At 49.5% G+C, this 26,604-nt stretch overlaps 1 protein-coding gene and 1 pseudogene across 1 annotated transcript; one reads left to right on the forward strand and one right to left on the reverse strand.

Moving 5' to 3' along the window:
• LOC149278102 (uncharacterized) overlaps window positions 1–26,604 on the reverse strand; it is a 250,232-nt pseudogene that overhangs the window by 109,441 nt on the left and 114,187 nt on the right.
• On the forward strand, window positions 24,494–26,340 carry LOC149278107 (uncharacterized). Its single transcript, XM_089502354.1, has one exon. The coding sequence runs from the start codon at window positions 24,600–24,602 to the stop codon at window positions 26,130–26,132; it is 1,533 nt and encodes a 510-aa protein (XP_089358480.1). The 5' UTR covers window positions 24,494–24,599; the 3' UTR covers window positions 26,133–26,340.

Consider the following 26,604-nt stretch of genomic DNA (forward strand, 5'->3'; position numbering starts at 1 on the left):
TTCCCCTTCCCTTCTCCTCGCAGGTACCATCAAAGGCACCTGTGAGGAGAAAGGGACAAGGACAGTGTCGCTTCTTCCCCTTCTCCTTGCAGATACCATCGAAGGTACCTGTGAGGAGAAGGGGATGAGGCCGGGGTCGCCTGTTCCCCTTCCCTTCTCCTCGCGGGTACCATCGAAGGCACCTGTGAGTAGAAAGGGACGAGGACGGGGTCGCTTCTTCCCCTTCTCCTTGCAGATACCATCGAAGGCACCCGGGAGGAGAAGGCGAAAGGGCCGGGATCGCCTCCTCCCCTTCCCTTCTCCTCACGGGTACTATCGAAGGCACCTGTGAGGAGAAAGGGACGAGGACGGGGTTGCCTCTTCCCCTTCCCTTCTCCTCACGGGTGCCATCGAAGGCACCTGTGAGGAGAAAGGGACGAGGACGGGGTCGCCTCTTCCCCTTCTCCTCGCAGATACCATCGAAGGCACCTGTGAGGAGAAGGGGACGAGGCCGGGGTTGCCTGTTCCCCTTCCCTTCTCCTCGCGGGTACCATCGAAGGCACCTGTGAGGAGAAAGAGATGAGGATGGGGTCGCCTCTTCCCCTTCTCCTCGCAGATACCATCGAAGGCACCTGTGAGGAGAAGGGGACGAGGCCGAGGTTGCCTGTTCCCCTTCCCTTCTCCTCGCAGGTGCCATTGAAGGCACCTATGAGGAGAAGGCGAAAGGGCCGGGGTCACCTCCTCTCCTTCCCTTCTCGTGGGTACCATCAAAGGCACCTGTGAGGAAAAGGGGACGAGGCCAGGATCGCCTCGTCCCCTTCTCTTCTCCTCGCAAGTGCCATTGAAGGCATCCGCGAGGAGAAGGCGAAAGGGACAGGGTTAGGGTTAGACCATTGAAGGCACCTGTGAGGAGAAGGAGAAGGGGACGAGGACGGGGTCGCCTCATCCCCTTCTGTTCTCCCCACGGGTGCCATCGAAGGCACCCAGGAGGAGAAGGTGAAAGGGCCGGGATCGCCTCCTCCCCTTCCCTTCTCCTTGTGGGTGCCATCGAAGGCACCGGGGAGGAGAAGGCGAAAGGGCCAGGATCGCCTCCTCCCCTTCTCCTCGTGGGTGCCATCGAAGGCACCCGGGAGGAGAAGGCGAAAGGGCCAGGGTTAGGGTTAGGCCATTTAAGGCACCCATGAGGAGAAGGGGACGAGGACGGTGTCGCCTCTTCCCCTTCCCTTCTCACGGGTGCCATCAAAGGCACCTGTGAGGAGAAGGGGACGAGGACAGGGTCGCCTCCTCTCCTTCCCTTCTCCTCACGGGTGCCATCGAAAGCACCCACAAGGAGAAGACAAAAGGGCCGGGGTCGTTCCCTTCCCTTCTCTTCGCAGGTGCCATCAAAGGCACCAGTAAGGAGAAGGCGAAAGGGCCAGGGTTAGGGTTAGGCCATCTAAGGCACCTCCCTTCTCCTCACGGGTGCCATCGAAGGCACCTGTGAGGAGAAGGGGATGAGGACTGCAAGCCCCAGCGCCCTTTGCAGCCGGAAGTCCCGCCCCTTCTTCCCCAGTGGCCTCCCTGATTGGTTGGGAGGCCGGGAAGGGGCAGGACATCCGGCCGCAAAGCCCATTGGGCCTTGTAGGCAGTCGAAAGTCCCGCCCCTTTCTCGCCTCCCAACCAATGAGGGAGGTCGTGGGCGGGACTTTCGCCCGGAATGGGGCTCGCGGCCCAAGAAAGGTTGGGAACCGCTGTTCTCGATATTCTTTCAAGATACCGCATTCCTCAAATTTTTGCATAGGTCTGTTTCCCAGTAATTGTGTTAATTTTTAGATTGTAAGCCTGAGGGCAGGGAACCGTCCAATTAAAAAGATTGTATGTACAGCGCTGTGTAAATGTACAGCGCTTTATAAATAAAGGTTGATAGTAAATCATGTGACTCCATATCGACTTTCTAAAACGTTCAAAGGAAATCAGGGAGTTTGCTGGAAATGCAAACCGGAAATTGGCTCTTATCTACAGATTTAGTGGAAATGTGAAAAGGCTGAAGCGTTTTGGGAAATGGAAAGTAAATAAAGATCGTATGGAAACCAGGTTCTATCTCTGGAATATATTATTAGATAATGATAATCTGGAAAGCAAGGACAGAAAATTAATATCCCTGGCCATAATTGCAGCTAGACAACTTTACCCAAAATACTGGGAAGTGGAGGAATGAATGGAGTTGAAGTTGTATGATCTTTATGGAAAGGACAAGTTGTCATCTTTAACGAAAAATAAATCTTTAATCAATGTTTCTAAAGAATGGAAATGCTGGACTGTCTATGCGCAAACTGAAGGTAAAGAGAATAGATCTATAGCAATTGTGGACTAAACAACCGTTTATGGTTTGAACTTACAGAAACCCAGAGATATAGAATACACTGATTAATCCCATTGGATTAACTTTGTTGAAGCTATTATCCACATTTGCCATGAAATATAACATAATAGAAATACAGTGATGGTATATTATAACTTCACCGAGAGAATGAAGTGATTAGTCATATTGATTAACATGATCAGTTTTACAGGGTCTTCTTAGTAGTGATACTAGGATCGAAAATAGTATTTCTGCTCTTTCCTATGTTTTGTCCCCTTTTCCTTCTTCTTTCTTTTTTGTTCAGTGACGCAGAGTCTTAAAGTCGTCGGTGAAATGTTTTATTTACCCCCAGAACTAGAACGCTTATTCGGACCCCAAGGCTGGCTTTTCTTTTTTATGTAGATATGATTCTGAAGATAATGGGATAAATAGATGATTTGATTATTTTTATGTACAGCGCTGTGTACATTTACAGCGCTATAGAAATAAACTATAATACTAGTAATAACTCAAAGAGTTATTTGATTTATTTGTATTTATTGACTTTCAGGTGCACAGCTTAGCAAGTATTGCTGTTATTTGACATTGTGGGTATCTCTTGTATGCTCTTTTTTAGTGTTTTGTAATGTTTTTATTGTTGTATTATAAATAAAAAAATTAAAAAATAATTGTGTTAATTTATTGTAATCCATGTATTAATATATTTTCCAATTCCATTCTTTTATATCAGGCATTCCTTCCTTTTTCCAGGGCTTGGACTATTTCACTCTTGCAGCTGTAATCATGTAATATAAGAATTTACTGTTGTTGTTTTTCCCCAAATGCTTCATTTACCAGATTGACTGGTTTCGATCTTACTTGTCTGGCAGATCTTTTGTAGATTTGTGTAGGTTTGTGTCTGTGTGTGTGTGTATATATATATATATTTCTTATTTCAACTCCCCAAATTGCCATCAAAACCAAACAAAGAATCTTTCAGTCCTTTTAAGATCTTTATTTTGACATGAAGGGGGTCCAGGAAGCTTTGTGCCAAATAGAAATGTGTTCGGCTGCAACCGCACTGCAGAAATAAATCCAGTTTGACACCCTTTTAATTGCCCTGGCTCAGTGCTAGGGAATCCTGGGAATTCTAGTTTTGGGAGACATTTAACCTTCTCTCTCAGCAAACTCTGGTGTGACAACAAACTACAATTCCCATGATTTCATAGCACTGGGCCATGGCAGTAAAAACGGTATGAAACTGGATTGTCTCTGGAGTCTGGAGTGAAGATGCAGCCTGAGTTAGGTCCAAGACACACTGCAGAAATAAACCAGTTCAAGACCACTTTAGGTGCCCTGGCTCAGTGCTATGGAATCCTGGGAATTGTCTCTGGAGTCTGGAGTGAAGATGCAGCCTGAGTTGGGTCCAAGACACACTGAGGAAATAATCCAGTTTGAGACTGCTTTAGCTGCCCTGGCTCAGTGCTAGGGAATCCTGGGAATAGGGTTGCCATAAGTCAGGACCTCCAAACTGGGACAAATGTAGGACAAACGTAGGACAAAATTTTCAAATGGAGGACACATTTTTTTTAAAAAATGGAGGACACGCCAAAAATGATGTTGTTTTTTTAAAAAAAATCATATAAATGCATGATTCTTAGGCATGATAAAAATGGAGGACATTTGGCATAATTCCTAGACAGATGGCAGAAATGTGCTTCCCTTTCTGGTCAAACCAGAAGAGGAGGAAGAGTGGAAGAAGCAGAGGAGGAAGAAGAGGAGAAGAAGAAAAGGAGGAAGAAGAGGAGGAGGAAGAGGGGGAAAGGAGGAAGAGGAAGTAGAGAGGAAGAAAAAGGGGAGGAAGAGGGGAAGGATGAGGTGGAAAAGAAGAGGAGGAGGAAGAAGAAGAAGGGGAGGAAGAGGAGGAGGAGGAGAGGAGACAGAAGAAGAGGAGGAGGAGAAAGAAGAGGAGCAAGCTGCAAGGCAGGGAAAAAAGGGTCTCCCTTCGAGGAGAGACCCTTCCTCCCTGCCTTGGAGCCTGCCTGGCTGGCGGGGCAAGCCCCAAGGCAGGGAGAGAAGGGTCTCCCTTGGAGGAGAGACCCTTCTGTCCCTGCCCTGAAGCCTGCAGGCGCGCCTCCAGGGCGAGGGCTTGAATGCCGCCCAGGCCTCAGTAGGGGCCAGCGGCAGCGCGCGCGCCTGCGTACCAAGGCCTGGGCAGCATTCAAGCCCTCGCCCTGAAGGTGAGGAAGAGGAAGAAGGCGGAGCTGGAGGAGGAGGTGGGTTGGCGCCGCAGCAGTCGCATTAGCGGCAGCGGCAATGGCCGGAGCGGGCCCCCAAACAGGGGACCAGGCACAGGTGGGGGCCCAAACCGGACCGTGACCGGGAGGGGCCCCCCAAAAGCGTGATGGTCACGGGGGGCGGGGCGGGTTATGGCAACCCTACCTGGGAAGGGTAGTTTTGTGAGACACTGAGCCTTCTCTATCAGAAAGAGCTCTGGTGCCACAACAAACTACAATTCCCAGGATTCCCTAGCACTGAGCCAGGAGAGTTAAAGCGGTCACAAACTGGATTATTTCTGCAGTGTTTTGGACCTTCGTTATTAAAAATGCTCAAGGTCCAATCCATACTGCAGAAATAATCCAGTTTGAGACCGCTTTAACTGCCCTGGCTCAGTGCTAGGGAACCCTGGGAATTGTAGTTTTGTGAGAAAGAGCTCTGGTGCCACAATGAACTACAATTCCCATGCATCTGGGGAAGTAGGCTTAAGTCTAGGAAAGCTAGACTTCAGGGGCTGAGAGACTGGTCCTTTCCCTCCTCCTCCTCCTCTCTATGGTTGGCCGCCATTTTAGGTCCGGGCGGAAGCCTCCTCAGGGCTCTGGCTCCGCCCTTTTCCTGCTCCTTGGCGCCGGACTCGCCTGGCGGAAGTGGGGGGCGCTTCCGGTGGTCCCAGGAGGAGGAGGAGGAGGAGGAGGAGGGTGAGTGGGGCAGAAGGGGCAGAGAGTGGGCCTTTGGGGATGATGGGACAGGAGACCCCTCCCAGGAAAAGAGCTCCAGAGTTTTGGGGAGAGGGGCCTGAATGTGGAAGACGCCGAGGATGAGGACGATGGCGCTGGAGGCTCCCTTCCTTCCTTCCTTCCTTCCTTCCTTCCTTCCTTCCTTCCACGAACCAGAGACAAAGGCAGCCTAGGAAGGAAGGAAGGAAGGAAGGGAAGCTGGGCCTATAAACCCAAAGGGACCAGAGTTTGGGATAGAGGCCTTTCCGAGGAAGGAGGGGGATGAATAGGGACAGAGGGCGAGGATTTGAGGAGCCCAGAGCCAAGGTCCACCTGGAAGGGAGAGGCCTCCCCCAGAATGGATCCCCCAGAATCCCCTGGTCAGAATGGCTCCAAAGAGGGGATTCTGGGTGTTGCCTTCATCCCTGAAGTGGAGGCATTGCTCTTCCACTCAGGACTCCTTCCTCTCGGACTGCATCCCCCAGAATCCCCTGGTCAGAATGGCTCCAAAGAGGGGATTCTGGGTGTTGCCTTCATCCCTGAAGAGGAGGCATTGCTCATCCAGTTAGGATGGCTTCCTCTCGGACTGCATCTCCCAGAATCCCCGGAGCTTCATCCAGAGACAGGGGCAGATCGTGGGGGCTCCTTCCTCTGGGATCCTGGGGTCTGGTGCTTTGTGGAGGAACTAAGAATTCCCTAAAAGAGAGCTCCCTAAGGGCCCCCCAAGACTGCAGCTCCCCAAACGTCCGTGGAGAGCCTCCTCCTTCGTGGGCAGGTGCCCCTGGCCCCCTTTTGGCTCCCCCTGGTCCATGGGGGGCATGGAAGGTGCTGCATGGCACCTAGTGGTCCAAGGGGGAAAGCCCTGCTGCATCCCAAAATAGATCCAGGGTCAGAAGGGGGTTCAGACGGACGGGTCCCTCTGGGGCCCATAGTCCAGGAGGAAGGACAGGAATCCTAGCCCCCTTTTAGGGTCCCATCTGGTACTCGGTGCCCCCTTCTTCTCTCTTAAGGGACTTTTAGGGAAGCAGAACATGACATGCCCCCATTCTTCCTCTCCGTAGCAACCCACAAAAAGAGGAAGAGGAACTGTGCGTTCAGACGTCAGAGAATGGCAAAGGAGGCCCTTCGGAATGAGCTCCGGGGGAAGATGGAGGAAGAACAGCCCCTGCAGAATGGTAAGAATGAGGGAAACCCCCAAGGCCCATTCCTCTCTGCCCCATGACCTCCCTCTGGTCCCTCTCAGTCTCATGTTGGCCTTACAGAAAGGGAACTGATCCCCCCCCCCCCAAGAACGAAAGAAAGACGGGACCCTCAAGACCCCTTCCTCTCTGCCCCATGACCTTCCTCTGGTCCCTCTCAGTCTCATGTTGGCCTTACAGAAAGGGCACCGCCCCCGCCCCCCCCCCCCCGTCCGAGAATGAAAGAAAGACGGGACCCTCAAGACCCCTTCCTCTCTGCCCTATGGCCTTCTCCCTCTGGCCCTTCACAGTCCCAGGATGACCTTCGAGAAAGAGAACTGACCCCCAAGAGAGAGAGAAAGAAAGAGAGGGGCCCCCAAGACCCCTTCCTCTCTGCCCCATGGCCTTCCCCCTCTGGCCCCTCTCAGTCCCAGGTTGGCGTTAGAGAAAGGGAACTGACCCCTAAGAGAGAAAAAGGGGGAGCCTCAAGACCCTTTCTTCTCTTCCCCATTGCCTTCTCCCTCTAGCCCCTCTCAGTCCCAGGTTGGCCTTAAAGAAACAGAACTGACCCCCAAAAGAGAGAGAGAAAGAAGGGGACCCCCAAGACCCATTTCTCTCTGCCCCATGGCCTTCTTCCTATGGCCACTCTCAACCGTAGGCTGGTCATACAGGTTGAGTCTCCCTTGTGATCTCAAATGCTCAGGACCAGAAGTGTTTTGGGTTTCAGATTTTGGAGTATTTTTACTTTTTGGAGGATTTTAAAGAGGCTGGGTCGCCATGTGTCCCAGGGAGAGCTTGGGTTGTCTCTCCTCGTTCATGGCAGAAAGAATGGGGTTGGACTAGATTGCCTTTGGTGTCCTTGCCAAGCCTAGGCTTCTAAATGTTTGTCCCCTGTGTGGGGCTCCCATCTTTAAGTACTGGAAGGGATGTCATACGGAGGAGGGAGCAATAGATGCAAACTGCATCAAAAGAGATCCCAGCCCAGCCTTTGGAAGGAGGTCCTGAAGGGAAGAGCGGTTCCACAGGAAAATCGGTTGCGTTATTGGAGAGCAGAGGAGCCTCTTTCTCTACAGGTTTTGGGAAAGAGGCTGTGGGTGGCCATCTGTCAAGGAAGGGCATGGACTGTGTCTTCATTTCCATGTCAGAAGGGCTTGGGCTGGAAGGCCCCTAGGTCTCCTTCCAAACCAAGGCTTCTACGGTCCTTGCTTGTCTCAAGCACCCGCTTGGCATCTCTCCTTGGGTTACATTCCTTAAGATTCACCTTGTGCTGAAGGGGAGGATCAGGGCCTGGGATACTGGCTCCAGACAGACCTCCAACTTGGGGTGTGAAGGGAGGGAGCCCCAGGCTGCCTCTGTCTCCTGAGAGAACCAGGGTGGGCTTTGACAGCAGAAACCCCTCTCCTCTTCCAGATACCGGCAAAGGCATGGCAGCCCAGCAGAAACCAGAGGCCCAGGCGACAGAGAGCAGCCTCAGGAAGGAGGTCAGTCCCCTTGTCTTCTCCTCTAATCCCCTTTCCTTCCTCTCCACTTTCTCAGCTCCTGTTTATTTATTCATTGAAATGTTTCCATCCCATCCTGCTGGGAAACGTCTGTATTCAGTCCAAGGCTGCAGAAGCACCATTGCGCATGTGGTGTCACACATTATGCATGGATGGGCATGTGCAATGTATTTTGCATTTAGTCCCTATTTGGAGTCTTGGTTCCTCTCTACTCTGTTGCCGTTTTTCACTAGGGTTGTGTAAATCATCCTGCGGATTTACGCTATATACCTCACCAAGATCTGACCCAGAATTTCCATGTCCTCCTTCCTTCCCTCGCTCCAACCTTTTGAGTCCATTGGGTGAGGAGGGGGAATCTTTTGGCCGGCCGGGAATCATCTTTGGAGGAAATGATTTAGGATCTGCTACATGCTGTCCTTTCCCATCAGAGAAGGGGCCAGGCATCCTGACTGTGGGTGGCTCCATCCACTTCAGTTCCTGATAGGCAGAGAAGAGAAAACAAAGAACAGCTGGGGCCTGGTCCCGCCCCCGTGGGCGGAGCCTCCCAGGAATCCCTTAGTCTTCTTCCTGCCTTGTTCCTACTAGGACATACCTTCTTCTTCTTCTTCTTCTTCAGACTTTTTTCTCTATTGCTCCCTGGACTTGCCTGGCTCTCCTTGCTCCCTTCCTCTCCATTCCTAACCTATAGAAGAAAAAAACCAAACCATATTCCTTCCCCCTCCTCCCTCCCTTCCCCGCCTGGCGGATGGCTTCGGAAGATGAGCCCAGGGCTCCAGAGGAGCGCGCTCCTGCCCAGCCCGGGCCAACCCCGGCTTTGCCAGCTGCTCGCCCTGAGGCCCCCTCTACCGCTGCAGAGCCCAGGACCTCCCAAGCGATCCAGTCAGGGCCCCAAGAGAGAGAGTCCCCAAAGGAGTCACAAACCTCAAGGGACGTGAGTAAGGACTTCCCCCGGACATGCCAGGCTGGTTCAGAGCCTTCTTGGAGCGGGAGGCGCCAGCCATGGGGAGGACGAGTCCCTTCCTCTGGGGTGGTGGAACCCTCAGCGCCCCAGCCATGCCGCCGATGGTCATGTGGCCGGGCCCCTTCCTTCCCACCCAGCTCCCCCTTCCTACAGGAGACCGCAAGGGAGCCGCTTCGGCAGCTTGGGGGACCCCTTGGCTTGCGGAGGCAAACCGGGGCTTCCCCGATCCAGTGGGGGGAGATGCTGCATTGCTTGCCGCTGTGGGCGGCCATCTTGGCCATGCGGCCTCCCATGGGGGCAGCCATCTTGGACGCAGGTCCCAGGATGGGGGCCGCCATCTTGGTGCCACTCCAGAAATACACCAAGCGGGACCCACCACGACGCATAGCACCCCCACCCAGACCCAAACAGACACGGAAGGGGCGGGCGGGGCAGGATCAGGCGTCCCTCTAATCTCTAGCGGAGGGTCCAGCAATGCCTCCGCAGGCCGGGCAGAGCCCCCTCCCGCTAACCCCATAGAGTCACCAGCAGACTCCAAAGCCAGTGACAACCACATCTCATGCTCGGACTCGGAGTCCGAACACTCCTACCGCCCCCCACGCAAAATGCCAAGATATGTCAGGAGGTCCTCCAAACAACCTCGCTCTTACTCCAGTCACTCCTCGGATGAGGAGGTCCCTGGGGGTGGGGGGGTGAATCATCAGATTCACAGACCGAAGAGGGCAAGCTCTCTTTAGATGAGGGTGATGAGACTAAGGATACCCCCATGTCATCCCGACTCTTCAGTCCAGAGGACTACATCCCCCTGGTCAAAAAAACTACCAAAACCTTAGGGATTGCCCTCCCGCCAGCACGCTCTGATCCCCTGGATTCGGACCTTACCAGGGTGGGGGAGGATCTATTCCCCATTACAGCCCCTTCCGTTCAGGAGGTTCCCTGTCCATTCAACATCATGCAGATTAGAATCATAGAGTTGGAAGAGACCGCAAGGGCCATCCAGTCCAACCCCATTCTGCCATGCAGGAAATCCAAATCAAAGCATCCCCAACAGATGGCCATCTAGCCTCTGCTTAAAGGCCTCCAAGATTATTAGAGATGAATGGAACAGCCCGGCTGCTCAGAGGCCTAACCATAGTGTCCTCCGCAAGCACTATATCCTCCAGTCAGCTGTCATGGACAAGCTAAAGGTCCCCTTGGTTGATGCTCCCGTGTCAGCCTTGGTTTCCTCAACCGTGTTCAGCAGGGACTGAGAGGACACCGTCACGAACCCGGGGGACAGGAGGATCGAAGGGGCCCTCAAAAAAGCCCACGAGGCCATGTGAATAGCCATCAGGGCGGCGACCACTGTCTCCATGGTAATGTGTGCCAATCTCCAGTGGTCCCCCCAACTCCTCGACCTCCTCCCCAACACAGAGACCAAGGTTAGGCAGACCATTAACAAGATCACTAAAGCATCCGCCCTGGCGGCTGATGGCACACTAGACACGATCCAGCAATAATATGCTAGGGTGCAGGCTGCGACCATGGCGGTCAGATGCCAATTATGGTTAAAAAACTGGAATGTGGATTTTAAATCTAAGCAGAACTTAGCTTTCACCCCTTACCTCGGCACCAAGTTGTTTGGGGAGTCCCTTGAGCCAGTTTTGATAGAGGGCAAAGACAAGAAAAAAGCCTTGCCCTTGGCAAGAAACAGAGATGACAAGAGGCAGTTTCGTAGTCGCCCCTCTTTTCGTCCCTCCCAGCCCTTCTCCTCCTCCAATCCCTCAAAGTCCTTTCGAGGCAGAGATTCAAGGGCCAATAAGCCTCGATGGGGAGATTCCAAATTCTCCAAGCAAAATCGGCCCTCCTTCCCCGCCAAAGACGGCACAGGGAGCAAATCTTCCCATAAAAAACCAACTATGACGGCTCCCCTCCAGTAGGAGACAGGCTTCGAGATTTCGGACAGGCTTGGGAAAGATCCACCACGGACAGGTGGGTCCTGGACACCGTGCTAAGAGGCTACAAAATAAAATTCCACCAAAGGCCTCGCAACACGTTCATACCATCCCCCAAGTCAAGCGATCCCACAAAGCATTGCCTCCTGCTGGAAGCCATCCAAAGACTGCTAGACATTTGTGCCATCGAACCTGTTCCCACAGACCAGAGAGGAGCAGGGTGCTATTCAACCTTTTTCCTGGTGCCCAAGAAAAACGGGGAGAGCCATTCTCAACCTGAGGGCGGTCAACCGCTTCATCATCAAAAAGAAATTCCGAATGGAAACACTCAAATCCATTCTGGACAGCCTTCAACCCGGGGACTTTCTTTCTTCCCTGGACCTGCACGATGTGTATCTGCATATTCTTATACACCCTTCATCACAACTTTCCTCCGATTCAAATATGGCAGGCGCCATTTCCAGTACAGAGCACTCCCATTTGGTCTGGCGTCGGCCCTCTGGGTCTTCACCAAGGTCATGGTAGCTCTAGTAGCCCACCTGAGGTCATTACATCTCCATGTCTACCCTTACCTGGATGACCTACTGATCTGGGCCCCATCCAGGCATCAGTCATTCCAAGACACATCCACGATCCTCAAGTCACTAGAAGATCGTGGGTTCCTGGTCAACTTGGAAAAGAGCACCCTGCTCCCGAGCCAGAGGATTCACCACCTGGGAGCCCTGATCGACACAGGCGGGCTTGGTGTGCCTCCCTCCGGACTGGATCAAATCCATCCAACAATCGGTCCTCAAGGTCTTAGCCACGCCGAGACCCAGCCTTCATCTCTTAGCCCACTTGCTGGACCTCATGATTGCGGCCATCAACTGTCTTCCCTAGGCAAGATTCCATGCCAGACCTCTGCAATGGCTCCTGTTACCTCACCAAAGGCCCATAGCCCTCAAGACAACCAAGAAGATCCCTCTCGACAGCAAGGTGCGACAGTCTCTCCACTGGTGGATCTCCAGCTCGGTTCAGAACGGAAACCCCATCTGGAAGCCTCTGAAAATCCAGATCACCACATAGCTCAGGGCAAGTGGAATTCGACAGAGCGAGCCCACAGCATCAACTGGCTGAAGCTGCGAGTAATCAGGCTAGCGCTCCAGACCTTCCACCACCTAATTTCTCACCAACCTGTCCTGATAAGGACAGACAACACCACAGTGAAGGCTCATGTCAACCGTCAGGGCGGAACGAGGTCCAGATCCTTAATGGATGAAGCCCCGTCGCTGATAACATGGGCCGAAGCCAACGTGATGTCGCTGGACGCCGAATATCTTCAAGGAAAGCTGAACTCAAAGGCCGATTGGCTAAGTCGGACAGATATAGACCATGCAGAGTGGAGTCTCCACCCAGAAGTTTTCCTCCACATCACATCGCTACTGGGAACCCAGACACTGGACCTGTTCGCATCACCGGCAAACGCCAAGACTCCGAGGTTTTTCTCCAGGTTCCAGACGGAGGGAGTGGAGGACATAGACGCCCTCAACTGCCCTTGGCCGAAGGGCCTCCTCTATGCATTCCCTCCAGTCCCCCTCCTCTACAAGTTTCTGTCCAGAGTTCGTTCCAACAGGGCCGAGGTCATTTTGGTGGCCCCGGCTTGGCCCAGGCGCCCTTGGTTCTCAGAGATCCTCAGCCTCTCAATCAGGTCCTTATCTCTGCCCACCAGAGTGGATCTTCTCGCCCAGGGTCAGGTCCACCACCCGAATCCAGCCTGGCTTCAGCTACACACCTGGAAATTGAACGGCGCATGTTGAATTCATACGGATACTCCCCTGAGGTAATTGAATCCATCTTGGCATCCCGCTGTCAGTCGACGCTCAAGGTCTACGAATACACTTTCAGAGTTTTCAAGAGGTGGTGCATGAGAAAGAATAAAGATTTCATTCAGGTGTCGGTCCCAACAGTCCTGCAGTTCCTCCAGGACGGAGTAAATCAGGGACTTCACCCCAACACAGTAAAGCATCAAGTGGCGGCCATAATGTCTATCCTCCCTCAGTCCGGCCAGAGAGAGGAGAAGGAAAGGAGCTGCTTGGCAGCCATTTTGAGACCGTGTGCTTGAGACCGTGTGCTCGTTGCTGAAGGGGAGGAGCTTCTGTGAGTCACATCTGTGAGTCACAAGGGGCGGAGCTAGCAGACTAGCTTTATATACCAACTTCCAGAGCCTTCCAGAACAGTCCGGCCAGAGAGAGGAGAAGGAGAGGAGCTGCTTGGCAGCCATTTTGAGACCGTGTGCTTGAGACCGTGTGCTCGTTGCTGAAGGGGAGGAGCTTCTGTGAGTCACATCTGTGAGTCACAAGGGGGCGGAGCTAGCAGACTAGCTTTATATACCAACTTCCAGAGCCTTCCAGAACAGTCTGGCCAGAGAGAGGAGAAGGAGAGGAGCTGCTTGGCAGCTATTTTGAGACCGTGTGCTTGAGACCGTGTGCTCGTTGCTGAAGGGGAGGAGCTTCTGTGAGTCACATCTGTGAGTCACAAGGGGGCGGAGCTAGCAGACTAGCTTTATATACCAACTTCCAGAGCCTTCCAGAACAGTCCGGCCAGAGAGAGGAGAAGGAGAGGAGCTGCTTGGCAGCCATTTTGAGACCGTGTGCTTGAGACCGTGTGCTCGTTGCTGAAGGGGAGGAGCTTCTGTGAGTCACATCTGTGAGTCACAAGGGGGCGGAGCTAGCAGACTAGCTTTATATACCAACTTCCAGAGCCTTCCAGAACAGTCCGGCCAGAGAGAGGAGAAGGAGAGGAGCTGCTTGGCAGCCATTTTGAGACCGTGTGCTTGAGACTGTGTGCTCGTTGCTGAAGGGGAGGAGCTTCTGTGAGTCACATCTGTGAGTCACAAGGGGGCGGAGCTAGCAGACTAGCTTTATATACCAACTTCCAGAGCCTTCCAGAACAGTCCGGCCAGAGAGAGGAGAAGGAGAGGAGCTGCTTGGCAGCCATTTTGAGACCGTGTGCTTGAGACCGTGTGCTCGTTGCTGAAGGGGAGGAGCTTCTGTGAGTCACATCTGTGAGTCACAAGGGGCGGAGCTAGCAGACTAGCTTTATATACCAACTTCCAGAGCCTACCAGAACAGTCCGGCCAGAGAGAGGAGAAGGAGAGGAGCTGCTTGGCAGCCATTTTGAGACCGTGTGCTTGAGACCGTGTGCTCGTTGCTGAAGGGGAGGAGCTTCTGTGAGTCACATCTGTGAGTCACAAGGGGGCGGAGCTAGCAGACTAGCTTTATATACCAACTTCCAGAGCCTTCCAGAACAGTCCGGCCAGAGAGAGGAGAAGGAGAGGAGCTGCTTGGCAGCCATTTTGAGACCGTGTGCTTGAGACCGTGTGCTCGTTGCTGAAGGGGAGGAGCTTCTGTGAGTCACATCTGTGAGTCACAAGGGGGCGGAGCTAGCAGACTAGCTTTATATACCAACTTCAAGAGCCTTCCAGAACAGTCCGGCCAGAGAGAGGAGAAGGAGAGGAGCTGCTTGGCAGCCATTTTGAGACCGTGTGCTTGAGACCGTGTGCTCGTTGCTGAAGGGGAGGAGCTTCTGTGAGTCACATCTGTGAGTCACAAGGGGGCAGAGCTAGCAGACTAGCTTTATATACCAACTTCAAGAGCCTTCCAGAACAGTCCGGCCAGAGAGAGGAGAAGGAGAGGAGCTGCTTGGCAGCCATTTTGAGACCGTGTGCTTGAGACCGTGTGCTCGTTGCTGAAGGGGAGGAGCTTCTGTGAGTCACATCTGTGAGTCACAAGGGGGCAGAGCTAGCAGACTAGCTTTATATACCAACTTCAAGAATTTTAGTTTTCTTTAACTCAACAATTCTGCTCAAGTGGCATCAGGTTTGAATCAGATATTGAAACAGAACCTTCCCTTTAAGTGTAAGATAGCAGCCAGTACATTCCTTTAAAGAAGTATTCCCAGTAGATTGACTGTTATACTCATTACTAAAGACTTTGCAGTATGGACAATGAGGGATCTGCCGCAGTCACCTGCAACTCTTGTGGGATGTTTCTCTTCTTGCCTACAGAAGTGGAGAACTTCACATGCACCAAGTGCAAGTTGGTAGCACTCTTGGAGGAGAAAGTGCAGCAGCTGGAGTCCAGAGTAGCTACACTTCAGCATATTAGGGAACAAGAGGATTTCCTGGACTCAATAGAACTAACCATCTTGGACGAGTACCACGCAGAGGAAGATGCTAGGGTGGAAGAGGTCACTTGCCAAACAGAGGAGGCAGACAGCTGGAGGAATGTCACAAAGAGAAGTAAGCCAAGAAGGAATTGTTCGGGAAGCTTGCAGCTAGAGAATCGATTCGAAGCTCTTTCCCTTATCAAGGAGGATGAAGAAGAGCAGCATGGACAGACTTCTGGGACAGAGCAGAGGAGCCTGAGAGTCCCACCCGAGGGAACAGTCGCTGCTATGCCTCGGAGGAGGCGTGTGGTCGTAGTGGGGGACTCCTTGCTGAGGGGAACAGAAGCAGTGATTTGTAGGCCTGACAAGATGTCTCGAGAGGTGTGTTGTCTTCCAGGTGCAAAGATCCGTGATGTGACAGAGAGGCTGACAAGACTGGTCAAGCCTACTGACCAATACCCCTTCCTTTTGGTCCACGTGGGAACTAATGATACTGCAAGACACAGCATTCAGAACATCAAAAGGGATTACGAGGCGCTTGGTAGGAAGCTGAAAGGAATGGATGTACAGGTTGTCATCTCGTCTCTTCTGCCAGTTGAAGGGCATGGTCCAGGAAGGGAGAGGAAAATAGCAGATGTGAACAACTGGCTTCGCAGATGGTGCCGCCGAGAAGGATTTGGATTCTTCGATCATGGGCTGCGGTTCCATGAGGAGGGACTTCTTGCAACGGACGGGTTGCATCTCACGCCAGTTGGAAGAAATGTTTTTGCCAACAGTCTCAAGAACTTGATCAGGAGAGCTTTAAACTGAGTTCCGAGGGGAAGGGAGACAATATTAAGGAAGGCGAAAGGGATGGCGAAAATAGTCAAACTGACATAGAGGAAACAAGGCAAACAGTGCAAGGACCCAGCAGTGGGAGGCAAAAAAACTTGCACAGGCAGCAAGTAAAAGGGAACCATGGTCTGCGATGTCTCTACACCAATGCACAGAGCATGGGAAATAAGCAAGATGAACTTGAACTCCTAGTACAACAAAGCAAATATGATATAATAGGCATCACTGAAACCTGGTGGGATGAGTCTCATGATTGGAATGTGGAAATAGAGGGGTATAACCTTATTAAGAGAAATAGGCCAAACAGGAAAGGAGGAGGAATAGCACTATATGTCAGAGATATTTACACCAGTGAAGAGATCCTGGACATCAATCATGGAAGCCAGGTGGAGAGCATCTGGATAAGAATCAAAGGGGAGGGAAACAACAAGGGTGTTACGGTGGGAGTCTACTACAGACCCCCAAGTCAGACTGAGGAATTGGATGATATCTTTCTAGAACAGATGTCCACACAGTCAGAAAAGAGAGATGTAGTAGTGATGGGCGACTTCAACTATCCTGATATTTGCTGGAAGTCAAACTCAGCAAAATCCTCAAGGTCTAGCAAATTCCTCACTTGCCTGGAAGACAATTTCATGGTCCAAAAGGTGGAAGAGGCAACAAGGGGGTCAGCTATTTTAGATCTGATCCTAACCAACAAGGATGACTTGGTTAATGGGGTGCAAGTGGTGGGATCCTTAAGTGGAAGCGACCATGTTCTCCTGGAGTTTGTTATACAATGGAGAGGAGAAGCCAGGCAGAGTCAGACACGCATCCTAGACTTTAGGAGAGCGGATTTCAGTAAACTTAGAGAAGTACTGAGGGCGATTCCATGGTCAGAAATACTAAAAGATAAAGGAGTTCAGGACGGATGGGACTTTCTCAAAAGAGAGATACTGAAGGCACAATTTCAAACAGTTCCAGTGAGAAAGAAAAACGGGAGGTGTATCAAGAAACCAGGATGGATGACTAAGGAACTTCCAACCGAGCAAAGTTTGAAACGGAACATGTATAAGAAATGGAAAAAGGGGGAAATCACGAAAAAGGAATTCAAAGAAATAGCAGGCATGTGTAGGGTAAAGTCAGAAAAGCTAAAGCGCAGAATGAACTCAGGCTTGCTAGAGAGGTTAAGAACAATAAAAAGGGCTTTTTTGGATATGTCCGCAGCAAGAGGAAGAAGAAGGAAACGGTAGGGCCACTGCGTGGAGAAGATGGCAAAATGCTAACAGGAGACAGAGAAAAGGCAGAATTACTCAACACCTTCTTTGCCTCCATCTCCTCAGAAAAGGAAAAGGGTGCTCAACCTGAGGATAATGGAGCAGAGGACAGAATAGGGGAATTTCAGCACAGAATAAGTAAAGAGATAGTAGAGGAACACCTTGTTAATCTAAATGAATTTAAGTCTCCGGGACCAGATGAACTCCATCCAAGGGTATTAAAAGAACTGGCAAAAGTAATATCGGAGCCATTGGCAATAATAGTCTTTGAAAACTCCTGGAGAACAGGAGAGATCCCAGCAGACTGGCGAAGGGCAAACATTGTCCCCATCTTCAAAAAGGGGAAAAAAGAGGATCCCAACAATTATCGTCCAGTTAGTCTGACATCAGTTCTAGGAAAGATTCTGGAGCAGATCATTAAACAGAGAGTCTGTGAACATCTAGAAGGCAATGCCATAATCACAAAAAGTCAACATGGGTTTCAGAGAAACAAGTCATGCCAGACAAATCTAATCTCTTTCTTTGATAAAATTACCAGCTTGGTAGATGAAGGGAATGCTGTGGATATAATAGATCTTGATTTCAGTAAGGCCTTTGACAAGGTTTCCCATGACATTCTTGCAAAGAAGCTTGTAAAATGTGGGCTAGACAAAGGAACTGTTAAATGGATCTGTAATTGGTTGACCGGCCGAACCCAAAGGGTGCTCAACAATGGCTCCTTTTCATCCTGGAGAGAAGTGACCAGTGGGGTCCCACAGGGCTCTGTCCTGGGCCCAGTGCTATTCAACATCTTTATCAATGACCTGGATGACAGAATTGGGAGCAGACTTATCAAATTTGCAGATGACACCAAATTAGGAGGAATAGCTAATACCCCAGAGGACAGGATCAAGATTCAAAATGACCTGAATAGACTAGAAAGCTGGGCCAAAGCTAACAAAATGAAATTCAACACAGAGAAATGTAAGGTATTGCACTTAGGGCGGAAAAATAAAATGCACAGATATAGGATGGGTGACAACTGGCTGAATGAAACTACGTGTGAAAGGGATCTAGGAGTCCAAGTAGACCACAAGTTGAACATGAGTCAACAGTGTGATGCGGCAGCTAAAAAGGCCAATGCTATTCTAGGCTGCATCAATAGAAGTAATAGTGCCACTGTATTCGGCTTTGGTCAGGCCCCACCTAGAATATTGTGTCCAGTTCTGGGTGCCACAATTCAAAAAGGACATTGAGAAACTGGAGCGTGTCCAAAGGAGGGCGACAAAAATGGTGAAGGGTCTGGAGACCATGCCCTATGAGGAACGACTCAGGGAGCTGGGGATGTTTAGCCTGGAGAAGAGAAGGTTAAGAGGTGATATGATAGCCCTGTTTAAATATTTGAAAGGATGTCATATTGAGGAGGGAGCAAGCTTGTTTTCTGCTGCTCCAGAGAACAGGACCCGGAACAATGGATGCAAGCTACAGGAAAAGAGATTCCACCTGAACATTAGGAGGAACTTCCTGACAGTAAGGGCTGTTCGGCAGTGGAATGCACTTCCTCGGAAGGTGATAGAGTCTCCTTCCTTGGAGGTCTTTAAACAGAGGCTGGATGGCCATCTGTCAGGGATGCTTTGATCTGGATTTCCTGCATGGCAGGGGGTTGGACTGGATGGCCCTAGTGGTCTCTTCCAACTCTACGATTCTATGATTCTATGATTCTATGATTCATGAGGAGGCGGCCAAGATCTCTCACCATCTCCACATTCGCAGACTGCTCAAGGGAGTGACTAACAGAGCTCCACCAACCAGGCATCAATTTCCCTCCTGGGACCTTCATGAAGTCCTCAAAGGCATTTATCCAGTCCTTCGAACCCTTGAGAGAGGCCTCTCTCAAATTCCTTACCTGGAAGACATTGATCCTCACAGCACTGACATCAGCCCGACGTGTCTTGGAACTGGGTGCCCTGTCAATGCGCAAGGAGTTATGCATAATCCGTCCAGACTCGGTTCTTCTTCAGCCAGACCCCACCTTTGTACCCAAGGTTCACTCAGTATTCCACTCCACAGAAGACATCATCCTGCCGTCTTTCTGTCTTGGACCATCTAAGGACTTGGAAAAGATCTGGCACACCCTGGATGTCCGAAGGGCCATCAAGATCTACCTAAAGAGGACTGCCGCCTTCAGAAAGTCGGAGGCTCTCTTCATATCCTTTTGCCCAAACTCCAAAGGGAAAAAGGTGTCCTTAGCTATCTTGGCAAGGTGGATTAGACAGTGTATTGTTGCATACTACAAGACCCTGAATCTTAACCCACCTCAGGGCATCACAGCTCACTCAACTAGGGGTGCATCTACTTCGGCGTCCCTGACCACTAATGCCCCCTTGGCCGAAATTTGCAGAGCGGCCACCTGGAAGTCACCATCCACCTTTGTCAGGCACTACAAGTTGGATCTTTTTCAGTCATCAGAGGCGGCCTTCGGTTGAAGGGTGTTACAGCAGATTGTTCCTGTTTCGCCCTCCGCACCAGCCGGCCCACCCTGAAGTTGGATAGCTTTTTTAAATCCCATAGTCAGGATGCCTGGCCCCTTCCCTGATGGGAAATGGTACGTTAGACTTAGAGAAGGTCCGGGCATCCTCCCCACTCTGTATGGTTCGCCTACTGGTGCAGGTGGGCTGTAACTCCACAATGTTTTTCTCTCTCAGCAAGGCGCCTTCAGCTAGTCATCGACTGAGGGATTCCCAGGCAGCTCCGCCCATGGGGGCGGGGCTAGGCCCCAGTTGTTCTTTGTTTTCTCTTCTCTGCCTATCAGGAACTGAAGTGGGCGGAGCCACCCATAGTCAGGATGCCTGGATCTTCTCTGATGGAAGGGACGTATTTCAGGTAAGTCTAACGTACCATTTCCCCCTCTTTTCCAGCCTGGGGTCTCCTTTGAGGAGGTGGCCGTGGTTTTCACCAAGGGGGAGTGGGACCTCCTGGATCCGGGCCAGCGGACTCTCTACAAGGAGGTCATGCTGGAGACTTATGGGAACATGGCCTCTCTGGGTAAGGATGCCTTGCGCCTTCAGGGGATGGTTTCCTCTTTCGCTGACACTGTCCACTCTGTCGCCCAGTCACCAGTGAGGCAACTATTGTCACTGATATAGGATAGACTCACAAGCCAAAAAGACTCCAAATCCCAGTTGAGTGTTGGGGAGAAGGTCTGGCAAACATGGGAGCCTCTTCAGCCCATTGAATGCTCCATCACTGCCCTAAAAGCACCTTTGCTTTAAGGAAACCACAAGGAAACCCATGTTCCTGGATGTGCCTTCTCTTTAGCATTTTCTTGGTGGGGAGGAAGAAATCAGGGAGCAGAGAGGCAAAGCCTGAGTATGAGGGAGCTCCCTTGGAAGGCCTTTGACAGAGTCCTAACTGTCCTCTCTCTGTTTTCTTTGGCAGCATATCACAAACCAGATCTCATCTCCCGTCTGGAAGGAGGAGAAGACCCCTTTGACCAGGGCTCCATGGAAGGAGAAGCACCTGCAGGTACTAGATGTCGGTCAAGAGATGTCCTCTCTGGGGATTAAGGGGCAGTGGGCTTGGAGAAGGTCTCCGCTTGTGCTGAATTGTATTGAGAAGAGTCCAATCCATTTGTGAATTAGGAATGATCCTGGTGGGCTGGCCATACCTGGGGGCTTCTAGCCCAAATGCAAACAAAGAGGAGACACGGTCTGCCTGCTAAAAGATGCTCAACTGTTTAGTGTTTAAAAAGCCCAACACCTTCCTCAGAGGCTGAAAACACATATAAATACACTTAAGATGTAATATATAAAAAGATAGGACCACACTCATCAATCTGTGATACAAAAACATTCATATAGTTCTAAACAAAGTTCTACGTACTCTTCCAAATAATTCACTGGAGTTGTGAACACTCTCCTAACCTGAGGATAATGGAGCAGAAGACAGAATACAGAAATTTCAGCACAGAATAATTAAAAGAGATAGTACAGGAATACCTGGTTAATCTAAATGAATTTAAGTCTCCAGGACCAGATGAACTCCATCCAAGGGTACTAAAAGAACTGGCAAATGTAATATCGGAGCCATTGGCAATAATAGTCTTTGAGAACTCCTGGAGAACAGGAGAGATCCCAGCAGAATGGAGGAGGGCAAACGTTGTCCCCATCTTCAAAAAGGGGGAAAAAGAGGATCCCAACAATGATCCTCCAGTTAGTCTGACATCAGTTCTAGGAAAGATTCTGGAGCAGATCATTAAACAGAGAGTCTGTGAACATCTAGAAGGCAATGCCATCATCACGAAAAGTCAACATGGGTTTCAGAGAAACAAGTCATGCCAGACAAATCTAATCTCTTTCTTTGACGAAATTACCATCTTGGTAGATGAAGGGAATGCTGTGGATATAGTATATCTTGATTTCAGTAAGGCCTTTGACAAGGTTTCCCATGACATTCTTGCAAACAAGCTTGTAAAATGTGGGCTAGACAAAGGAACTGTTAAATGGATCTGTAATTGGTTGACCGGCCGAACCCAAAGGGTGCTCAACAATGGCTCCTCTTCATCCTGGAGAGAAGTGACCAGTGGGGTCCCACAGGGCTCTGTCCTGGGCCCAGGGCTATTCAACATCTTTATCAATGATTTGGATCCCAGAAATGGGGGCATACTTATCAAATTTGCAGATGACACTAAAATTAGGAGGAATAGCTAATACTTCAGAGGACAGGATCAAAATTCAAAATGACCTGAAGAGACTAGAAATCTGGGCCAAAGCTAATAAAATGAATTTCAACATGGAGAAATGTAAGGTACTGCACTTAGGGCGGAAAAATGAAATGCACAGATATAGGATTATGGGGGACACCTGGCACACAAATTTTTCTTTTCACACTCATTTTTGTTTTTTATAGTCTAGGAGGGCTTGGAGTACACAGGAGAAGTACTTGGCAAATCTCCTTCAATTTTACACTTTTCTGTCACTGCTCCCTCGAGGGGCTTCTGGGAACTTGCTCAGAGGAAGTAAGACAGAGACTTGCCTTTGGAACTAGCTGGTATCCAGGAGCTCTGTATCTAACTATAGTCCCAGTTGACTGAGCTCATTAACATTCAGAGACAAAGGCCAAGCCAGCAGGGGATCTTTACACTGGGGTTTAGCAGGGGAAGCCCACAGTCTTGTTTCAGTGCCTCCTTAAGACTTCTCAGTATAGACACCAAGGGACCTGCTGCATTCACCTGCGACACTTGTGGACCTGGATGAAGGAATAGAGGGCATACTTATCAAATTTGCAGATGACACCAAATTAGGAGGAATAGATAATACTCCAGAGGACAGGATCAAGATTCAAAATGACCTGAATAGACTAGAAAGCTGGGACAAAGCTAACAAAATGAAATTCAACACGGAGAAATGTAAGGTACTGCACTTATGGCAGAAAAATGAAATGCACAGATAAAGGATCATGGGAGACACCTGGCTGAATGAAACTACGTGTGAAAGGGATCTAGGAGTCCAAGTAGAGCACAAGTTGAACATGAGTGAACAGTGTGATGCGGCAGCTAAAAAGGCTAATGCAATTTTGGCTGCATCAATAGAAGTATAGTGTCTAGATCAAGAGAAGTAATAGTGCCACTGTATTCTGCTCTGGTCAGGCTCCACCTGGAATATTGTGTCCAGTTCTGGGCCCCACAATTCAGAAAGGACATTGAGAAACTGGAGCCATGTGTCCAAAGGAGGGCTGCTAAAATGGTGAAGGGTCTGGAAACCATGCCCTATGAGGAATGCCTTAGGGAGCTGGGTATGTTTAGTCTGGAGAAAAGAAGGTTAAGAGGTGATATGATAGCCCTGTTTAAATATTCGAAAGGATGTCATATTGAGGAGGGAGCAAGCTTGTTTTCTGCTGCTCCAGAGACTAGGACCCAATGGAGCAATGGATGCAAGCTGCAGGAAAAGAGATTCCACCTGAACATTAGGAGGAACTTCCTGACAGTAAGGGCTGTTTGACAGTGGAACAATCTCCCTTGGAGTGTAGAGGAGTCTCCTTCCTTGGAGGTCTTCAAGCAGAGGCTAGATGGCCATCTGTCGGGGATGCTTTGATTGTGATTTCCTGCATGGCAGAATCGGGTTGGACTGGATGGCCCCTGTGGTCTCTTCCAATTCTAATTCCAATTCTGTTCACAGACTCTCTTTTTAATGATCTACTCCAGAATCTTTCCTGGGATTGATGTCAGACTAACTGGAGGATAATTGTTGGGATCCTCTTCTTCCCCTTTTTGAAGATGGGGACAACGTTTGCCCTCCTCCGTTCTGCTGGGATTTCTCCTGTTCTCCAGGAGTTCTCAAAGACTATTATTGCCAATGGCTCTGATATTACATTTGCCACTTCTTTTAATACCCTTGGATGTAGTTCATCTGGTCCTGGAGACTTAAATTCATTTAGATTCAACAAGTGTTGTAAAGTACTGTAGAATGCCACCAGTCTGAACTGTGAGGGTGGATGGATCCACTGCGGCACCACAGCGAGAGGCAAGGCCTAGTAGGCCTCACGGAGCCTTTGCTAGAGTAGTGACGAGCATTTTACCTCAGAGTGGGTTGCCACTAGTGTGGATGGTGACAATGTTTATATTGTTGTACACAGTGGAACTTCTTCTAAGAATAAAAGCCTCATCTAAGAGAAGTTTACAGTGTCTTTTTGCTCATTAAGAAAGGAGAGGTGTTTCTCCAGCTCATAAGCTGCTGACTACAGTCACGAAGGCGGAGAATATGGGGCCAAAGGTTGATGTGTTGCCTTATGTGCTGCGCAACATCATCAAAAGCATTAACAGTCCTTCTTGTCTCTTCCAACTCTATGACGCTATGATTCTTCCCTTCTTCCTCTTGCCTTACTACACCTCTTGAGTTTCCTTTGCTCTTATAAGCCTATGGGACTGGATAGTCCTGTTGTTTAAAACCAGGACGAACATCTGAGTCTCCTGGAGCTAAGAGGGAAATTGGCCAGAAAGGAATTGATGACTTCTTGGCTGAGAGAGTTTCCTATTCCAGAGAAGTAAATCATGCTAAAAGGAATGGGGAGATGTTAGGATGAAAAACAGTAATTCAGATTTCTTCTGACCAGGTACTTGGCTCCTAACTGGATCTTCTTTTCCTCAAGCAGGTAATGCGCAGTGGAGCAAGAACTATGAGGAGCCACTTGTGACATCATGGAAAATTATGGAGCCTTTCATGGAAGAAGAGGAGTGTGAGAATGAAGAGCAACTGAGAAGAAAAAGGGGAAACCAAAGGAAAAATGAGAAGAACAAGTCCTTTTTGGTGAACTGTTCTGAATGTCTGACTTCATGCTCAGATCAAGGAGAGTGTCCTATCTGTGGGAGAATATGCAGAAGTCAATCGCAGTCAAACACACATCTCAATGTTCCCACAGGGAAGAGACCAAACAAAGGCAGGGAATGTGGGGAGAACTTTAGAGATCTTGGAGATTATAGGAGACATCAACAAACACACACTGGAGAAAGACCATATAAATGCATGGACTGTGGAAAGAGCTTCAATCAGAGTGGAAAACTACGTTCACATCAAAGAACCCACACAGGGGAGAAACCATATAAATGCACGGAATGTGGAAAGAGCTTCAGTCGGAGTGATAGTCTACATTTACATCAAAGAACCCACACAGGAGAAAGACCATATAAATGCATGGAGTGTGAAAAGAGCTTCAGTCAGAGTGGAAATCTCAGTTCCCATCAAAGAATGCACACAGCAGAGAAACCATACAAATGCATGGAATGTGGGAAGAGCTTCAGTGGAAGTGGAAATCTACGTTCACATCAAAGAACCCACGCAGGGGAGAAACCCTATAAATGCATGGAATGTGGAAAGAGCTTCAGTGACAGTAGAGATCTATGTTCACATCAAAGAACCCACACAGGGGAGAAACCATATAAATGCATGGAGTGTGGAAAGAGCTTCAGTCGGAGTGGAAAACTACATTCACATCAAAGAACCCACACAGGAGAAAGACCATATAAATGCATGGAGTGTGAAAAGAGCTTCAGTCAGAGTGGAAATCTCAGTTCCCATCAAAGAATGCACACAGCAGAGAAACCATACAAATGCATGGAATGTGGGAAGAGCTTCAGTGGAAGTGGAAATCTACGTTCACATCAAAGAACCCACGCAGGGGAGAAACCCTATAAATGCATGGAATGTGGAAAGAGCTTCAGTGACAGTAGAGATCTATGTTCACATCAAAGAACCCACACAGGGGAGAAACCATATAAATGCATGGAGTGTGGAAAGAGCTTCAGTCGGAGTGGAAAACTACATTCACATCAAAGAACCCACACAGGAGAAAGACCATATAAATGCATGGAGTGTGAAAAGAGCTTCAGTCAGAGTGGAAATCTCAGTTCCCATCAAAGAATGCACACAGCAGAGAAACCATACAAATGCATGGAATGTGGGAAGAGCTTCAGTGGAAGTGGAAATCTACGTTCACATCAAAGAACCCACGCAGGGGAGAAACCCTATAAATGCATGGAATGTGGAAAGAGCTTCAGTGACAGTAGAGATCTATGTTCACATCAAAGAACCCACACAGGGGAGAAACCATATAAATGCATGGAGTGTGGAAAGAGCTTCAGTCGGAGTGGAAAACTACATTCACATCAAAGAACCCACACAGGAGAAAGACCATATAAATGCATGGAGTGTGGAAAGAGCTTCAGTCAGAGTAGAAGTCTACATTCACATCAAAGAACCCACAGAGGAGAGAAACCATATACATGCAAGGAATGTGGAAAGAGCTTCAGTCAGAGTGGAAAACTACGTTCCCATCAAAGAACCCACACTGGAGAACGACCATATAAATGCATGGAATGTGGAAAGAGCTTCAGTCGGAGTGATGGTCTACTTTCACATCAAAGAACCCACACAGGAGAGAAACCATACAAATGCATGGAATGTGGGAAGAGCTTCAGTCAGAGTGGAAAACTCCGTTCCCATCAAAGAACCCGCATGAGGAAACCATATAAATGTATGAAATACAAAAAGCTTTTTTGAAAAAGGATGAGAACTTAGAAAGTGAAGGGTTTAAACTCCAATGACTGTCATATTATCAATTAAGGGAAAGAGTCAGAGAACAGGATCAGGATTTAAAAGTTATTATGCATTGATGGCAGCCATTTGATAGTACAAATTGCTACTTTGACAGTGAAAGTCTATGTTCACATCAAAGAACCCACACGAGAGGAACATATAAATTCATGGAATGTGGAAAGAGCTTCATTGAAAGTGGAAAACTACATTTACCACAAAGATATAATCTATTGATGGTAGCCGTTTGATAGCTAAAATGTACAAATTGCTTCTTTGACAGTGAAGGGCAGGTGAAAGAACATATGATTCTTTGGGGGGAGTTGGGGCTTAATATTTGAGAGGATCAGTGGGGAAATGTTTGGATAAAAGGTATAGGGGAAATCTGTACAGAATGATGTATGAATGTATATTTTCCCAGAGAAAGTGGCCAAAATAT

Source organism: Sceloporus occidentalis, unplaced genomic scaffold (genome assembly GCF_023333645.1).
Source record: "Sceloporus occidentalis isolate IW3139 unplaced genomic scaffold, rSceOcc1.0.p SCAF_201, whole genome shotgun sequence".
Lineage (NCBI taxonomy): Eukaryota > Metazoa > Chordata > Lepidosauria > Squamata > Phrynosomatidae > Sceloporus > Sceloporus occidentalis.

Bases quoted from the DNA above. Each gene is read 5' to 3' on its own strand.
- LOC149278107 (XM_089502354.1), top strand. From the start codon at position 24,600: ATGGACTGTGGAAAGAGCTTCAATCAGAGTGGAAAACTACGTTCACAT.